At 28.1% G+C, this 19,589-nt stretch overlaps 2 protein-coding genes across 2 annotated transcripts; both read left to right on the top strand.

The window, feature by feature from the left end:
• Positions 1–9,440: 9,440 nt before the first annotated feature.
• LOC148194671 (MLO-like protein 6) lies at positions 9,441–14,510 on the top strand. Its single transcript, XM_088096263.1, has 15 exons — positions 9,441–9,706; positions 9,794–9,851; positions 9,981–10,141; positions 10,279–10,401; positions 10,617–10,677; positions 11,537–11,625; positions 11,797–11,871; positions 11,958–12,052; positions 12,145–12,194; positions 12,495–12,535; positions 12,629–12,802; positions 12,905–12,940; positions 13,553–13,626; positions 13,764–13,824; positions 13,939–14,510. The coding sequence occupies exons 1-15, from the start codon at positions 9,584–9,586 to the stop codon at positions 14,380–14,382; spliced, it is 1,665 nt and encodes a 554-aa protein (XP_087952389.1). The 5' UTR covers positions 9,441–9,583; the 3' UTR covers positions 14,383–14,510.
• Positions 14,511–15,640: 1,130 nt separating this feature from the next.
• Positions 15,641–17,900, top strand: LOC148194670 (uncharacterized). Its single transcript, XM_088095611.1, has 6 exons — positions 15,641–15,974; positions 16,275–16,302; positions 16,718–16,948; positions 17,115–17,178; positions 17,254–17,313; positions 17,529–17,900. The coding sequence occupies exons 1-6, from the start codon at positions 15,853–15,855 to the stop codon at positions 17,582–17,584; spliced, it is 561 nt and encodes a 186-aa protein (XP_087951737.1). The 5' UTR covers positions 15,641–15,852; the 3' UTR covers positions 17,585–17,900.
• Positions 17,901–19,589: the final 1,689 nt, after the last annotated feature.

The raw sequence follows: 19,589 nt of genomic DNA, 5'->3' as shown, positions 1-19,589 counted from the left end.
GTGGTGTTGGTATATCCAAATAAAAGACTAATACATTTGATGGTAGGGTTATTATTCTTAATAGAGTGATTAAAAAAAGAGTATGAATTTAGTAGGATAAGTTGTAATTAAAAGTTATTTGAAAGCCTGGCCCCATAGAAGAAGTTTGCAGCACTTTGCCTCTTCCATCTTTCTTCTATTTGGTGCTAGATGCGTGTACAAAATGGAAGAAAATTTAATATGATTGTGATAGTTCAAAGTTTTTAAATTATTTTTTATTACTTTCCTTTCAAATTGGATTTTAATTCTTTAAGTATTTTGTTGTAAATAGTGCAACCTACCTGTTTTTTCAATTTTATAACACTCACCTATGTTTCAAGTTTTCCATAATAGATTTTTAATTTGAGTACTAGTTATTTCTTTCACTGCTTTTGATCATTAAATTTTTTATTTAAATATTTTCTAATTGTTTTTAATCAATTTTAATGTTTATTTACCCCTTAACTTATAATATGCGTTATACGATTTAAAGTATTGAATATGCATTAATATGTGTCATTTAAAATATATCGCCTATTACTAAAAAACAAATTAAAAGAATGAAAGAGAATTTTATTTATTTTAAATTAAAATAAAATAAACAATATAATATTAAAAATAAAATATATAATTTATTAGATACTTAATTTAGAAAATAATCTATTAAGTACTCATAAAGATAAATATTGTGAGAGTCCCAATTATCCATTTCAGAAAACTTCCTTTTTTTCTCTATGAAAATACTAAACTCTTAAGAATATTTATTCTCTCATTCAATTTTTGATTCAGCTTTTATCCTATTGAAGATCCAACAATGGAGGGGTGATGGTGCCAAGTGAAAACTAATATTAGTAACATATTAATTTATTATATATTATGAAAAAACAGATTCAAATTTTCTGTTGTACTTTCGGCTGTAGTTTCAAACTATATTTACTTTGATATATTAAAAATAATTATAATACAAAATCAATGTATTTTAAAATTTTAATAGAAGAAAAACACCAAAATTTGAAAAATATAATTGATTTAAAAAATAGTATTTAAAAGCAATTAGTGAAGTATGATAAAAGTGATCAATTATAGATGGCATTTATCTCTATCATATAACAATACAACACATACTTTATTTTTATAATGTAACTCCTTCTAACATTTAAGTAACTAGTTGACATGTGAGAAAACCCAAACAAAACTCAAAACTATATACATGTAAGTATTTTCGCTATACATTTTTTACAATTATAATAAAACGGAAAATTGTCAATGAATTGAAAATGTATATAATTTGTTTAAAAAAGTTAGGAAATAAAGAGAAGTGTATACCAATAAATATTGTAATTCAAAGAATTCTATTGTTTTGTTTATCTAATTCGCTTTTATAATATTTACACTTTAACTTGTATTCTTCGTATTAAAATTATGAATATAATCTGATAAGTTGTTATGAATTATTAGTTGGGAATCCAAGTGTGAATCTAAGTCTTACCTTGGATAAAAATGAAAAAGTAGAACATTATTAAAGATGAAAAACTCATTAATCTATTGTCTTAAAGTTTTAGGTAGAGAGTGATGTCAATCCCTTATATGGTTGGACTCATGTCTCATTAGTGTTTGTGTGAACCTCATCCTTGTTAGACCTAACAATGATATCAGAATCGATGATTTGTCTTGGTGACCAACTCAGACAAATACCCGATAAACCTCATCCTCAATTAACTTATCAAAATATTTTATAAGTTAATTTAATAAAACTGAATCATTTCTTAACATAATATTTTATTAGTAGATTTAATAAAAATTGAATTAAATTTAAAATTATTTTTTTAACATACCATATTCTATAAATTGGTGTGGTCCAGCACATTAATAAATATTGAAGAAGTTGGTGAGAGTGTGTATGCAAGTTGCAAAATGCACATGAGAAAAGGGAATAATTCAGACTTTATTCCTCCAGTTTAGTCTTCATCTCCTTAGACAGAGCATAAACCATTTTGTAAGTACCTATGCAATTATTTCGGTGCTATCTCATGCAACTTTTAGTAGATAAACATCGCTGTAAAGTTCATAACTATATGGCTGAAGTGGCCCAACTAAGGTATAACGATAGAAAAAGTGTTCAGTCACAAATGATATTTTCCTCATTATAAACAAGCATATGGGAAGAAGGATTCTTGATATTTTGTGATTTATCCAACATTTCCGATATTTTTAAATCAATGGTCACATGATAACTTTTTTTTTAAATTCACAAATATAATATTCAAATCAATAGAAAAGAAAAATTATGCAACCATGATAATTTATAATGATAATAATGTATAACCAAATAAAAAATTACAAAGAAAATAAATCATAACTAATTATTCTGTTTAAAATGAAAAAAAAAAAGTAATTCACACTATAGATAAATGATCATTTCTAAAAAATAAAATATATGACAAATAGAACATTTATAGATTTTCAGTATTGCTTTATCAAATTTTTAACATTATTTTGCGAAAACAATCAAATATCTAAATGTTTAAATTATATCATGTTCTAAAATATCTTAATAATCACATTCTAAAATATCGTATTTTATCATGTTATTTTTTAATTGATTATTATTATAATAAATGTTATTTTACAATAATAATTATAATTACACACGGTGTCATGTTTATGATTATTATTTTATATGATAATCGGACACAAAATTTAATAAGAAGATAACAATTATAACAATCATTACAATTGTTATTTAGTCTTGTCACTATCATAAATGTTACCACTAGCTGATGAAGTTAGTGATTCTAAAGGTTGAAAAAGTTTTCCTAAATGAATCTAAATAAAAATTGCCCTGAAAAAGGTTGACTTTAACAACTTTATAATGTTATATAACACCAACGCTCTAGAAACTTATTAACACAATGGACATTATGAATTACACTTTAAGAGAGAAAATGAAAAAAAAATATATAATAGATTATTGTATTTTTACAGTAGAAAATAATGCTTTTTATTTAAAAAAATTGAAATTCATTAATAAATACAACAGTCAAAATGGGTAACTCAGTTCGACTCGACCCGACTCATCCGGGTTGGTCACTTAGTGAGTCAACTTAACCCGAGTCAACTTAACCCAACTCACTTATTAGTAAGCTGAAAAAATTCGAATCCAGCCTGACTCATCAGGTTGATGGGTTAAACGGGTTGACTCACTTAATTATAAGTTTTTTTAAAATAAAAAAATTATAATTTTTTTAATTCAAATGCAAATAAATTTCATTCTAAAATGATATTAAATTCCAAAGACAATTCAAAATAAATAAATAAAATATAATATAATCCAAGCGTAATAAAAAAACAAGCACTTTTTAATATTGATAATTTTTGTATCATTATCCATGTATAATATTAGAGTCGATAAATCTATAATACATTTTTCTCTTTGAAACATTTTTTTTATCTCATCTACAATATAATAAAAAATTGCTAATTAATAATATTGAAACAAAAAATAATAAATAATTAAATTAAATTAGGTAGGTTGTTGAGTCAACCCGTTACAACACTAATAAATACATGCACCATAAGTTCTTTTATACTGTTTTAATATTTTGATTTTGCATATATGTTTTATGACTAATAATAACTAAAGATGTATTACATTAATTATACGTTTTACGTCAATGATTAGTACTTGTTTTGTAAATAACTCTTATGATTTCTCTATTCATAAATATTAGTTCATATTTGAGTAATAATTTTTCATTTTTTATCTTTTTAAATCATTTGCAAAAATGTATTTTTTTATTAATGTATATGTTTTCATATATTTATTTAACGACTAAAAACAAAACCTTTTCTAAAGTTTAGTACCGAAATTCAACTTCAGATTCACAAACCAATCCTAAAAGCAATTTATCAAATCAGGTTTGCAAAAGTCAAAGTTGGTAGGTCTTTTAGCGTATTAAAACTTGTGTGTGTTCATTTTAGTTATTTATTTTTTAAATATAAATTAATATTCCCATTCCGTCAATTTAATATTTATAACATCAATATTTGAAAGTTTAAAATAATTAATTTAAATAAAATAAAAAATTAAAAACACTGTAACATTCAAATTAGTTTAAACACAATAACTTGCACAAACTCAACTTAAATTCTTAATCTCCGTTAATAAATTATGTATTACTTGTCAAAATCTATAACACCACTATATTTAGGTAAATTCTCAATAAAATCTCTAGAGTCCGAGTTAAATAACACGAACACTTGTAACATCACAATTAAATATCACAAAATATTTTATTATCAAATAATTTTCTAATTTATTTTAAAATTAGGTCTGTAATTCACATATAAAACTTTATAATTACTTAGACTGAAACCCACTTTTAGTCCATATCATTTTGTGAAAGTGTAATTTCAGTTCTTGTAAATTTTTAATTATAACTTTATTTTTAATTTTCTAAAATTAAGTCATTTTATCAAACATGCCATCTAATTATTGATTGGAAGCGGTAATATCTATATTAGACTTTATCATTTCAGCGTTGTAGGGTGGACAAAGGTCCACGCCCTATCGGATCCAGTATTCCAATAATCTTGTATCTATAAATTTAATTAAACTTATGATTGGGAAATTAATTACTTAATTAATTAATCAAAAGACATTCTCTGGTCAACTCTCTTTTCTTCCATATAAATAATTAAGGTTTCCAATGGATGTTTGACTGATTACTTAAGAAACTTGAACTCATCACGTAATCAAATTAGTCTTTATTTACTATTCAATGTTGATATAAAACTAATAAAAATATAATTAAAGTATCATTTATTTCTAATTTTGTCTTTAACTTCTGGAAACTTTCTACATTTTAATTTGTAATTTTTTATTGACTTAGCACACAGCGAAAGAAGAGTTGGACGTAAATGAATTAAAAGAATAAGACTTCTTCTAATTTATTAAATTTACGTTATTATGTGTGGTTCCGACTTTTTCCAATAATGAATACTAATTATTCAATAAGAAAAAGACATAAGCCTAAAACTAGAATAGAAATTTGTGATGTCAACGTAACGTGTTACGCTTGTAAGAAACATGCCCTTGTGGACCCTACAATACAACTTGTTGCCTCGATACTATCCTCACTCAACAATTTCACTTTATTTTTTTCAATTTTTTATATAATAAAAAATATTTTATTTTGGTGGGAAGTCAAAGACATGCTCATTAAATAGTTAGTTTCCTTAACCATTTCTATTTTAGAGCAATTTTATCTTCGACCACTTTACTTTTCATCTTCTTTTATTTTATGTTTGTTTTTAAGTTAAAAGTCATATGAAATTGTCAACTTTCTAATAAATAAATCTACATCTATTTAATATCTACTTCAAATATTTGTTAAATTATTTTTTTTTCTCTGCAAAATTTTATAGAATTGCCCATTTATCTGTATATTTTGTCATTACCTCCCAGGCCAATATATATATATATATATATATATATATATATATATATATATATATATATATATATATATATATATATATATATATATATATATATATTTTTTTTTTTTTTCTTTTTTTTTCAAACTCATTTATTACATTTCATTAAAAATCCTCAAACAGCTTTCACATTTTTTCTATATATTTGACATTGGTGGCAAAGAATCCGCACCAATAAAAATCTTGAATCACTAAATAAATGAGTTAATTTCTAATATAGTTTTTAAGTTCTAATCCTATATTGATGTAGAAAATAGTACACCCACTAAAGGAGTGGTTAGTAGCCAAAAAACAACAAAGTAGCTGGTCCACAAAAATTGATGTTGTTTTATGTGGAACATGATTTTAAGGAATCAATTAACGAAATTGTAAGTATGAAACAATTCAAAGAAACTTGGTAATTCGAATTTACACGTAGTTCATATTTTAACTTAATTTTAAGTTTTTTTTTTCTAATAATTTATTACAGTAACACTATAATCAATTATTAGACTCTTTTATTCAAATTTCAAAACTAATAATTAATTATAATAGTAGTGTAATTGATTATTAGTGAAGTCGTGATACATTGTATAATTTTAACACTATATAATCGATCCGTAATTGATTATCAATGTTTAAAAACATAAAAATATGAACGACTTCATCAATTTTTATGTTGTGATAGTATACACGTTATGCTCTCTTACACGACTTCTTCATTTAAAGTCATGTGAGATTACAAAACTTATCCATTTACGTAAAAATAAAAAAAATTAAATCCGAATTAATTTTTGTTTAGAAACTTAAAAAAACAAAAAATGTATTTTAAAAAAGTATTAACATGTGATATTTATCTAAATTAAGGTTATACTAAGAACTTTAGAATAATAATTTTATTTTATTATTATAAACACAGAGAGAGTGAAAATAAATAAATAGTTTTTAATTTGATTTTGAACGTGTGAAACATAGTTAATTTACTATAATCACGTCTTTATGTTAAATCTTAAGATTCTTTTGTCATTAAAATTATATTAATAATCAAGTTGAGTCCAAATAATATGTCATTTTTTCGTAAGGTTATAATACTAATCAAAATAATTCATTAATTTTATATATTTAAAGATCGAATAATTCATTAATATAGCCTAATAATTTTACAAAGACTAAAAATAACAATTTTATATTTTGTAAAAGTAAAAATATACATAAACCAAAATAAATAAATAAAAAATAGTTACTTTACTCGACTAGAAAATGTGAAGAACATATAAAACATATTAACTATGTAAATAATTATAATTTAGTCATTTTATTGGACTAACATAATTAGAGACTTAATTTTTGAAAGAAAAAAATAATTAATTCTAGTATTTAGTAAGAGGATTAGAAGTGAGAGGAATCGATCTTAGATGAGTGATTTATAATGTCAAAAGACCTCTTTTAATTTTATTTACTTTTTTGGTGGAAAACATCTCTTTGAATTTACATTGACTCGGGTTCTTGTCATTTTAAAATGCAATATGGGTTACCACTACAACATTGATATGTAATTTTAATTTGAATTAGTCAATAATTTCGGCAAAACTTCAAATCTCAAAAGATCCAAGTATATTTTTAAATAACCATTCGTATGCCAAGTTAAATTTTTCTAATTAAATAAACCGTCAAATTATGCACCAATACTATTTCACTTCTATAAAAGTCATAAAGCCTCTCTTATCTTGAATCAATGCAGCTAAGATAAAACCAAGAATTTCACCCTCCACCTTCAAAATATGATAATTATTTACATTTTACTGTATATTCTATTTTCATGGCAGTCTATTGGACAAATATTTTTCTTAATACCACGGAATACTTCCCTCATGAATATACTATTGAATTAAAAAAAATTAACTTAAAAATCTAATGATTGAAAAATATAACTAAATCAAATTTGACCTTTTTCAAATATATAACTATGCTTCCACAATCACCAGTTTGATTTACACTTTTATATATACAGGTTACCCTAAAATTGGAGCCTCTCTTCAAGCAATCCATTACATATATGACCAAGATGATTCAGATTTAGGAGATGAACTTGTTACTTTTGAAAAAAAACATGAGTTTGGTGATGTAATATAGTACCCAAGTCAGAAAAAGGCTGTGTATAGAATTGATGACCGTGTATCTGTTAATGCATCTGGAAATGGCTCATATATACAATTTCTTCCCATTTCGTTCCACAGCCTCAGTAGCATTTCCTGTTGTTAGATCTACATGTTCCAGATAGATATATCTGTTCATAATTTTTCTATTCTTCCATGATCAATATCATACAAAAATACAAATACTATATATATCTATATAGAGGCAGTGCATGCATTTTATATTTCTTTCATCTTGAACGTACTTTGAATATAGATAAATCCAAATACAGTTATATATTATTTAACTTCAACTGTGTTCTTCTTTAACTAAGTGCATGCATGTTTGATTTGTCTCTACACGAATATAAAAACAAAGTAAAGGACAATCATTGTTTTTTTTATGTTTGTAAGGCAAATATTAGTTCCTTATTACTGATTTATGTAAACTTTTTTTATTTACATATATAGATCGAATAATCTCCACGACTTTAAATTAAAAAGTCATGCAAAGAGTGTACAACTTCAATAAATTTTATATTGTCACAATACAAAAGGTGAAGTCATGCACTCCTTACACATTTTCAAGCACGGGTAATCGATTACGAGCATCTATAATCGATTAAGAACACCTGTAATCAATTACACAGTATTAAAGTCATGTAGGAGAACCATGATTTCACTGATAATTGATTACACCACTATTATAATCGATTACCAGTGTTGAAATTCGAATAAAAGTGTACAATGTTGTTGTAATCGATTATCAAAGAAAAAAAATGTTAAAACTATAAATTACATTCATAAAAATTTAAATTATCAAAGAGATTTATATATAAAAAAGTTGCCATATTTCTTTTATACTTATCATAAATTATTGAGAAAAAAAATAAAATCATGAAAAAGGAATATATGTGTTTTTTTACTAATAGTATATTAAGACAAAAAATAAAATCATGAATAATTATTGAGAAATAGTTTTTTTTTCTATATATATTTTTATTTTATGTATGATAGATTCAATTGATTAAATGTGTAGAGAATGATTTTTCTTCTTCTATAACCTAATATGGTCAATTTGCGCGAGGTGGTAATTGTAAATTTCACGATTAGTCTTAAGATAATTATTTAAAAAAAATTGTAAATTGAAGTGCATATTTTGACGTTGCAAATATAAATAACGACCTTAACTTTTTAAACCAATAAGAGTTTTTTAATGATATTTTGCAAGGAGAAACTCCACGCATTTTGTCAATGTACCATCATATTACATATTTAGGAAGAATAAAACACATATTTGAAATATATTTACAAGAGATAACATACCTTAATAAAAAATAAATTGATCGAAAACTTCAAACTAACTTGATTTAGCACATTTTGAAACACTGTGATCCTACAAATATATAAATTGAAATTAATTTGAAAGCTACTTATTTTTTAAAATATTTATGAATTTAAAATAATAAAATATGGCATGCGTGAATAATTTAACAATAGAAATTTAATATAATAATGTATGCGAATATAACAAAAAGTAGGACCGATTGAGTGAAAAGTCCATGATTGTAATACTTAGTACACTCAAATACTTGGTACAAAGTAAGATAAAAACTTTTCCTAATTTTTCAATGAATTTTCTGAATATAAAAAGGGTTTAATAAAGACTGTTCCTCTTATCTTTTTTTTGACCGATAACTGTTTTGAACTTGTCAAAGTCTTCCTTTCTTTGAAAATGATGCTTCAACACGCTCTTTCATCTTGCATGCTTCTATCTATCTATATCTATATATATATATAAGCGCTATAGTACAAGCAATTCCCAACCCTATCATCACCAATCTAGAGTCTCCAAAAAAATTGGTTTTGAACCACACATACTCTTCTCTTTGAACAAAACAAAACTTGCTTCTTGCATAGAAATTTGTATATACCAGTGCAGAGACTAAAACATGGGAGAAGAAGTTTTACAGAGGAAGTTGGAGACAACTCCTACATGGGCTGTTGCAATTGTGTGCTTTGTCATGCTCGCTATTTCAATCCTCATTGAACATATTATTGAAGAACTTGGAAAGGTACAACCGTATCAGAAAGCAATAACTTCTGCATGTTATACACGCTGTTATCCCTGATCTCTTGCTGTGTTATTATTGAAATTGCAGTGGTTGAAAAAGAAACACAAAAAGGCTCTTCATGAAGCGCTGGAAAAGGTTAAAGGAGGTACTAATTAATTAATGATTAATTCACTTCTTCTGTATATTATTATTATCATTATACAAAAGCTAGTTTAAATTCCAAGATCCTCTTGCTTAGTCTAATTGAAAAGCTATATAAATTGTTTGTGTTTAGAGCTTATGCTGCTGGGATTCATATCCTTGCTCCTAGTGGTGTTTGAAGATCGAATTACCTCTATCTGCATCTCAGAAAGTCTTGCTTCCACTTGGAATCCTTGCGATCCTGATTATAAGAGTAAAGGTCCAGAAGGATATATTGACAAATGCGCACAGAAAGTAAGCACAATTAATACACGCTGATCTTTTTTTTATTAACTTTAATGGTAATTAATTGACTTTCATTGCATGAAAAGATGAGGGATCAGATACTGTTTTCTTTCTACAAAGTTTGATTTTGTTTTCGTGTTTTGCAGGATAAAGGAAAAGTTGCTTTTATCTCTGAATATGGGATTCACCAGCTCCATATATTCGTCTTTGTGCTTGCTATCTTTCACATCCTACAGTGCATCATGACACTGACTTTGGGTAGAACTAAGGTACTCTCGTCTTATTTCCTACCATTTTTTTTATAATGTTTGTATTGTTATTTTTACCTAAAAATAACGTTTGACTTTCATACTCACGAAACAGATAATGCACAATTTACCTTTATTTTAACTAAAAATAATAGAAATGGGTAAAACATGACATTAGCAGTTTCAAAACAAATTGTTTTGCGTGTCTGAATGGTTTTGCTTTTTGTGGTATGCAGATGTCAATATGGAGGAAGTGGGAAGACGAAACGAAGAGTCTTGAACATCAGTTCTACCATGGTAAGACTCCACGTAGAGTTAAAATCTGAAACAAAATATCTCAATGAATTAAAAACATTATAGTTTGTATCTACGGCTTTAAGTGTGACATGTACTAGGCAACACACGTCACATCGTAAATAAATGTCTTGAAAATCTTAATTGCATGGAGGTTGACTTACCTGCCTATTTGGTAACAGGTCCCTCTGTGGGTATTACCGACAAAATAAATTAAGGCCTATTTAAACTTTTTTTTCCCAATTACACTGTTTGTTTTGAATTCTTGTAGATTTCATTTTAACCTGTAAAATTGATTTTTTTTTTCAATTGTTAAACGTGATTGAAATTAATTTTAAATAAAAAGGTATGTCGAAATATAAAAATTGATTGCTATTGTAAACTGAAAAACCTTCTAAGAAATGTTAATTAGTTTATCTGTTTGTGACAATAACTTCCCTTGCCTAAAACTCAAAAGTGGTTCTTATTACTCTACTCGTTTACGATAATTGGGTCATTTTGATTTAATTTATGAAGGGATTATGTATGAATTTTACGCACAAAAGTATTCTTAATAATTTATACAAAATGTTGAATGATTAATATATTTAAATCATAAATGCTTTCTTTATTTAGGGGATTGATGAAAAAAATATCTTTACAAGGACTAAAAAAGATTCAACTGTAAAAGTACTCTATAATAAATGATTTTTTAATATAATAATTTCTTTAAAATAAATATTCTTTATCTTTGCTTCCTTAACTCATTTTCTAAAATGTGCATACCATGTGGCAGAAAAGGATTTATTACTAACTTTCATCAATATATCTATAATAAGAAATGTTAGCCATGTTTTTGAAACTCTTTTTAATTGAATTGCAGATCCTGAGAGGTTCAGGTTTGCTAGGGATACAACGTTTGGACGAAGGCACTTGAACTCATGGAGTAAATCACCAATTTTATTATGGATAGTGAGTACACAATCATGATACATACATGCATGAATAGACTCATAAATTTCTTACATTGTTGTTCCAAGAGGATGATGAAACTGGGCCATTAGATACATTCTGAATTTCAAGCACACGGTTTGTTATTTGTGACACAAATTTCACGAGACCTTTGTATTTTGCTCCAATCAGGTTAGCTTCTGCAGACAATTCTATGGATCAGTTAATAAGGTTGACTATATGGCATTACGACATGGATTCATAGTGGTGAGTTTGTTTTCACAAAAATATGCTCTGTAGTTTGATATTTTTTGCTCAAAAGGATATCATAATTCAACTAAGCTATGTAATAGGCACATTTGACTCCAGCAAGTGAGACGAAATTTGACTTCCAGAACTATATCAAGAGAACACTTGATGAGGATTTTGCAGTAGTTGTGGGAATAAGGTACAAATATCATCCTGTGTTTTGCTCTCCTTTCTACCTCTGGTTTCTTACCTTACCAATTTAAGCTGAACCATGTTTTTTTGTTCTTGCAGTCCAACTATTTGGTTCTTTGCAGTTCTAATTCTGCTCACAAATACTAATGGTAAGCCCTGTTCAAACATCGAAACCAGTTTTAATATGACATGAAGTCATGCATAACTGATGTTGCTAAAAGTTGAATCAATATAGGTCAGATCGTGAATTATTTGCACCATTTTCATGCACTATATTTGTAGAATTCAATCGATACAAGATTACACAGCTGCATATTGTCGTACAGTGTTCAAATTGGAATGCTCTGGTCCACCTAAAACATGATTATTTACTGGACTAGAAACAACATTACTTGCTTTTTATAAGGTAGTTTGTTTTGTTAATGATAATTTTTGTTCTATATGGACAGGATGGTATTCTTATTTGTGGCTACCATTTATCCCACTAATTGTAAGCAAAAGAACCACTCATTCTGCTTATGTTGTCGGTCTACATTTTATTCAATTGAACTGGTCATAATAACGTTTAATGTGAATCATGCAGATAATCTTGTTGGTGGGAACAAAGCTACAAATGATCATAACAGATATGGCACTAAGGATTCAAGATAGGGGGGAAGTGGTCAAGGCTGCACCAGTGGTTGAGCCAGGAGATGAATTGTTCTGGTTCAGTCGCCCTCGCCTCGTTCTCTTTCTGATTCATCTCGTTCTATTTCAGGTGAATTTAATCACTTATTTTCTTATGATTAAACTAACTGTCAAAATGAAATATTCCAATTCTTGTGTACTGAAAATAGTCGTGCTTTGTTCTGTGCTGCAGAATGCATTTCAATTGGCGTTTTTTGCTTGGAGCACCGTAAGTATTTCATCTTGATCAACTTTACTAAAACTTTGCTGCATTGGACCCTGTTATTTTGCTATACAACATTGAAGACAAATTGCAGGATTGCTTAGACCATGCTTTCTTGTTGAATCTACACCGTAAAATATTTTTCTTACAATAAATAAAAAAGAAAATCTATCAGTACTAGGAATCAATAACAACCTTTCGGAACCTCAAATAGTTAGGGGAAAAAAACTAAGAATAGTTCTTGATAGGAAATATGACATTCAATGAATATACTTCTGGTGTATTTGCTTTGTCAGACACTTGCAATTTATAGATTTACATCTTGGTTTTTTATCTCCAAAATCATAAACTCTACCATTAAGATACAATTATTTCTTATTATTGTCTAATAAAATAACCACTACATTAAACTAATCCTTGTATTCTTAAACTGACAAAAATCTTAAACAAATAAATAATTCAATTAAATTTATCCTAACCGTTCTAACTAATGAATAAAGCAAACCCAATAGCCTAAAAAAACTAATACCTTCGTGTCAAGAGAATTGCGACTATTATGCAGCATTTAGCCTAAAAGAAGTAAAGAATTTCTAACTTTGTATCATATTTTTGTTACAGTACGACAACAAGTTCAAAATAAACAATTGCTTTCACCGAACTACTGAAGATATCGTCATCAGACTTACAATGGGGTAAGTTCACTTCATTTTCCAAAACTGCATTGAAAAAACTAGTACATTTGACTTGTATTGGAGATAATTCAACACACTCTATTTTGCAGGGTTATATACTTGTGTGTGTAACCTAATAAGAAAGTGAAATTTTGCAGGGTTCTCACCCAAGTTCTATGCAGCTACGTGACTTTGCCTCTTTATGCTCTAGTCACACAGGTAAGATACAGAAACATTATATTAAATTCGGTCTTTGTTTACCAATGTATTACCAATAAACACCATAATAATGGTAGCACTTATTTCCTTTTGTGTTTTGGTGGCATTATATAGATGGGTTCTACGATGAAACCCACCATTTTCAAAGATAACGTGGCATCAGCACTAAAGAACTGGCATCACACTGCTAAAAAGCATCTAAAACACAACAAGGATTCGACTTCTAACACCCCATTCTCAAGTAGACCAGGAACTCCAACTCATGGCATGTCTCCGGTGCACTTGCTTCACATGCACCCTAGACACAGTGATAGTCCACTGGTTTCTCCAAGAGCATCCAATTATGAAAATGGTCAATGGGATGTTGAAGGGTCACATTCCCCAAGCCACCATGCAAGAGATGTTGACCATGAAGAGACCATGATGATGCAGCCTCCAGCAGCAGAATTGCCTCCTACTGGACCCAATCCTGTTCGAACTCAACATGAAATCAACATTGCTTTATCTGAATTTTCATTTGGGAGGGGACGCAACCCTAGTAGATCAGATGAATATTAGAAACATCTCCTTGTATTATAGCTTTGAAGATTGAAGTGAAACTGATCAAGTAAATTTTCTTCGGACAACATGATTTGTTACTTGATTACATTTCTTGTATAAGATGGACTTTCACTTTCACTGTGTAACATGCTTTTTCCCTATCTCTAAGATGATTAATATTGTTGATCAAATTCGAAGAAATGTGTGAGGTGATCAGTTTGAAAAACTGGCCAAAGCTCAATGTATACACATATATTTGGAAACCTTCAATCACTTTTGTTCATGATGTAAATTTAATCAATCTAACAATGGAGTCTCATTACTTTATTTTAATTATAATATATAAATCAAATTTAATATGATTTAACTTTTTGTAAATAGGTTATCTAATAATAAATGTTTACATACTTAAAATATAATATTATATGTCAAACTTAACTCATATAATCATTTTTTATATGATAAAAATATCGAATATTACTTTAATTTAAACTTTAAAAAAGGTATTAAAAATGCAATTTGAATAATAAATCTAATGTAAATTGATCATTTATATATTAAAAATTTTTATTAACAAGCTAACTGACCAAATTATTGGTCGAGGGATTTTAATTTAGTCCCATGTAATCCAAAAAAGAAAAAAACACAGAAAAAAAGAGAAAAAAGTTGAAAGAGCATTTTTCAATCAAGTACTCAGTCCATAATATTTTACCATCCTCAGGTATCAAGAATTTCAAATTTCTTTTAAATAATATTTCTTTTCTCAATTATGATGATAATTACATCTCATACTTCTTTTCTCTCTTTTCCTCTCTTTATGATGTATAAGTAACGTTTTTTTTTCAAGTAATTTTGTTTATATAACCATAATTAGGCGTTACTCAAATGAGTAATAACCTAATTTCCTCTAAAGGAGAATGAAAAGTTTTAGTAAGAATATGATTTATTTTAGTTGTCATTTTACAGTATCAATGAAATATTCTTTTAGAATCCTTAAAAAATTATTTATTATAAAATAAATAGTTTTTTGAGGTAAAATTTTTTATAATTATACAAAATTATTTGATTGAAAATATGAACAAATCTCTAAATACTATAAAAATGTTGTATTGAGTTTGTGACAGATTTTGTATAGAAAGACTTAGAATTTTTTATTTCTTTTTATGAAAAAATAAATTTTATCTTAATAATTATTATAGTGCCTAATTTTTTAAGAATGCGATTTAAGATGTTGATTGGTGTAAAGGCTGAGCACATAAAAAGTAGAGTGATAAATAATTGTGAAAATGGGAAAGATAATGAAACAGTAGTTAGAAGCAAATAGCATAGCATTAAGCAGTTCCATCCATTTTTGTTCCTTACACACTTCGTTTTCCCGCAAAATTGTTTTTCTTTCTCTGTGCTTTTCTTTTCTTTCTCTTCCGTTCATTCATAAATCTCAGAGACGTTCATCAGATTGGGCCTCCTTCTTCATCTTGATCACCACTCATGGAGGTCCGTCCCAACCCTGCCGCCGGCAACTCCTTCGACCACCGGCGACCGCCCGCTGTTCCCTCGAAGCAACAGCTTCCGTCTCCTCACTCCGTCGATACCTCCGCCGTTTCTCAGAGGTGAGTAAAATTTGAAATCTTTCTTCTTTTCTGTTTGATTCGTTAAATGGAATCTTTCGAAAATTCGACCCTTTTTCCTACTCCCATGTAGGGAATAAAAGTGAAAAATGAAATTTTGTTTTCGAATTTCGATTCTTTTTTGCGTTACCAGAATTTGGTTTCTTCATGGCAAGCGAATTTGAGTTCGGAAAATTTGATCTTAAATACGATGCCCGGTTAATTATTCAGTTTTTAGATATTTCTTTTTAAATTTTGATACTTGGAATTGTATTTAATGGTTTTGTTTTCATGTAATTGCAGACTCCAGAAGGAATTAATGGCTCTCATGGTATATCTCTTTTTACTCTAATTATGATTGTTGTTGTTATTATTGTTATGGACCTTTCTATGATTGTAGAATAAATTCTGAAATAGAAAGTTGAATTCGCAAGGAGCATCTAGAAAATCGTGATCGTTTTCATTCTATTTTTGGTCCAGGTGACGGTTTAATGGAACAGTTTTATTTAATGAATCGAAGAAAGCATGGTAGTTTATTTTGAAGAATTGAAATTTTTTACATGTACTCTTTTAAATGAGCATCTATATTAGGGTGGTAAATTGTGTAAATTAATTCTATTGGGATATCAGCTGATTTTTAAGAAACAAAGGTGTAACATATGCTTTCCTTTTCCAGTTATCGTAGTTGTTATTTTGCTGTCACAGCCACTAACACTATAAAATGCTGAAAATGAATTTTCCTGCAGATGAGTGGAGGAGATCTTGGAGTATCGGCTTTCCCTGATGGTGAGAGTATTTTTACATGGATTGGTACAGTTGAAGGTGGAAAAGGAACTCTGTATGAGGGTTTATCTTATAAACTCTCTTTACGTTTTCCCCTGGACTACCCTTTTAAGCCCCCACAAGTGAAGTTTGAGACAATGTGTTTTCATCCAAATGTTGACCAGTTTGGCAACATTTGTTTGGACATCCTTCAGGTATTCATTATTTGTGTTTAGGTGTGTTTGGCTCTACCATTAATATGAACGACAAGTATATCTATAGATGAAATTCTGATTTTCATTGCATCAATCTGCCCCAAGTGTTCCATCCATCACACATTATCTTGGGGCTAATAACTCTCCTACTTGTGTGTTTCCATAGGACAAGTGGTCTTCAGCTTATGATTGCAGAACTATTCTTCTGTCTATTCAAAGTTTATTGGAAGGTCTGGTCTTGATATATTTTGAGCTTTACATTCACCTTTGTGTGCTTGTCTGAGTAATTTACTTTCTAATAACAGAGCCTAACTTGGAGAGTCCTCTGAACAGCTATGCTGCAGCACTATGGAATGATAAGGAAGGTTAAAACTATTTTTTAAGCTAACAACATTGTTTCTGTTATAAATTTGTAATGATTTACACTGCCTACGTTTATTTGTTTCGCTCCCCCGTTTTTTCATTTGATTTGCACTTCAATTTCTGTATTCCTAGACAAAGGTTGTTGGATTTTTCTTAACTTAAAGTTATGGAGATTTTTTTAGAATGCATATTTTAATTGGGGCTGTGCATCTTGCAGATTACCGGAGAATGGTTCACAAACAGTATTTTTCCGGAGAAGCTCTTGAAAGCTGATTAATACAATTCCAAAGCAAGATCAGTTAGTTTCCACATCATTGTTGCAAATGTTTGCCTGAAGAAAGAGTCTGCTCTTCATGAATGTCATTTTTTTAATTTGCTTTGATATTGTAACCTGAAACCACAAGAGTTCAAAGTGATTTGAAAGTCTTTTAATAACATTCTGTATAAAAGTAGTAAAAGTTGTCATTGCAAAAAAGTCATGATCCAATTGACTTCTTTGTAATATTTTTTTTCTTTGGATGTACAATTCTTACAACTGTATATTGATGTTACGTATTATCTACTTGAAGTTGATACAGGGGTTCATCTATTTGGATTACTGGACATAATGTTCTAAGAGCTTCAAAATTTACTCATTTGATTGAAATAAATGTAAAGCTTATAACTCTTATTTGATTGAGTAAAAAATTGACATCCTATGATATTTGGAATAATCCCTTAAATCCACTGCTGCAGCACTATGGAATGACTTCCTCAAGTGCACTTTTGTTGAAAACTTTCAATCTTCTATAAGCAGCTTTTCTTTTTAAATCCACTACTGCAATATTAATATTCCATCTAATAATTAAGAAGTAATTCGTCACAATAATCAATGCAATAATTTTCTTTTATGTATGATTATACTGATAATGCTATTTTGATCAGAGCATATTCTTAGACCGCATATCATTTAAAACTGAGAAATTTCTTCATACATATTAATGTTTTTTTATACTTTTAGCATAATAAAAACTTTGTTTTGTAATGTTTTTTACTTTTATTTCCTTAACCCAGTAACAAGAAAAACTACTTTGATCGAATATACTACAAAATACTCATGAAAAAAAAAATGTTTGCAGTGCACCTAAATTAAGAAATTTATTAAGGACTAAGGAGGACGATATTTAGTTCCATAATTGAGTTTTAAAGAGTTTCTGGAAACAGCCAAGCTGGCTAAATGGTCAATACGTCCCATTTTGAATGTACCTTGGTCGGGAAAGTGACTGTTAATTAGGTACATGTCATGTCCAAAACGACAGTTAATTAAGTTTTATGTTATTGAAATTACTATTTGAATAACAAATCTTCAAAATAATAAACCGAGACAGCTAGATCTTTACATCAAAGATTTAGGTCGACAATGTTTCATGAAATTAAATGACCAAGTTTAGATTCAATTCACGGTTAGGTACATAGTTCAACGATGTTTCATATGGATCATGATCTAAAGACAAAAGGCACATCAAATTCTTCCTTGAAGACACGTAAAAGCTTTCTCATTAATGTACCACACGTGTGAAAAATTCACTCATTACAGAAAACCATGAAATTACGCATTTTCTGCATCATATCTTTCTCTGCAAGAAAAGAACACTTACGACGGTGAGTTGTTTAAAGGAATGTAATTGCTTCGTTCAAGAAAGGAATTGCTATTAGTTTATCTAATAAAACCCAAATTAAAGAAGAAAACAAAACAAAAGGTCATTTGTCAACAACTTTTTTTAATTTCTTTAAGCAGAATCATTTACCGCTGAGCAATCCATTGTAGTTTTTTTTGTCTTTCAATGCTAATGTTTCGTTATGTAAAATTAAACAATTTTTTCTTATAACTTCTTTTGACACAAAAAAAAATAAATAAAAAATACTAAAATTATTTTTTTTACTACTATTAAATGTGTTACATATCCTTTATTAAACTAATTGAAGAAAATGTTCTTAAAGGATAAAAGTTATTTCCTCTAAAAAGGATTTTACCGAACACATGCTTATAGTAATACATCTCACACACATACACGTCTTCCATAAAAATTCAAGGTTACATTTGATCTCACCACCTCCACATTTCCTCTGAATAATATTTTTTGGAATGCAAAATATAGTTAGTTACTCCCAAAAAAACTCTTTTACGTGTACGAAACTAATAATTAAATTGTAATTAACCCACTATCTAGCAACCAAGTTGATAGCCATATTGGTGTTCGTCCATGTTATAGCATGCTAAAACAAAAGCAAATTTGCA

Source organism: Vigna umbellata, chromosome 8, assembly GCF_029865625.1.
Source record: "Vigna umbellata cultivar VRB3 chromosome 8, Vumbellata_1.0, whole genome shotgun sequence".
Taxonomy (NCBI): domain Eukaryota; kingdom Viridiplantae; phylum Streptophyta; class Magnoliopsida; order Fabales; family Fabaceae; genus Vigna; species Vigna umbellata.
The sequence above is the reverse complement of the archived record's forward strand: the minus strand, read 5'-3'. Positions and strand labels throughout refer to the sequence as shown.

What these genes read in the sequence shown, in the direction of transcription:
- LOC148194670 (XM_088095611.1), top strand. Translation starts at nt 15,853, where the DNA reads ATGGAGGTCCGTCCCAACCCTGCCGCCGGCAACTCCTTCGACCACCGG. An exon ending in ACCTCCGCCGTTTCTCAGAG is followed by an intron (nt 15,975 to 16,274) that starts GTGAGTAAAATT and finishes ATGTAATTGCAG; the next exon opens with ACTCCAGAAGGAATTAATGG. An exon ending in TTTGTTTGGACATCCTTCAG is followed by an intron (nt 16,949 to 17,114) that starts GTATTCATTATT and finishes GTGTTTCCATAG; the next exon opens with GACAAGTGGTCTTCAGCTTA.
- LOC148194671 (XM_088096263.1), top strand. Translation starts at nt 9,584, where the DNA reads ATGGGAGAAGAAGTTTTACAGAGGAAGTTGGAGACAACTCCTACATGG. An exon ending in TTATTGAAGAACTTGGAAAG is followed by an intron (nt 9,707 to 9,793) that starts GTACAACCGTAT and finishes TTGAAATTGCAG; the next exon opens with TGGTTGAAAAAGAAACACAA. An exon ending in GTCATCAGACTTACAATGGG is followed by an intron (nt 13,627 to 13,763) that starts GTAAGTTCACTT and finishes GAAATTTTGCAG; the next exon opens with GGTTCTCACCCAAGTTCTAT.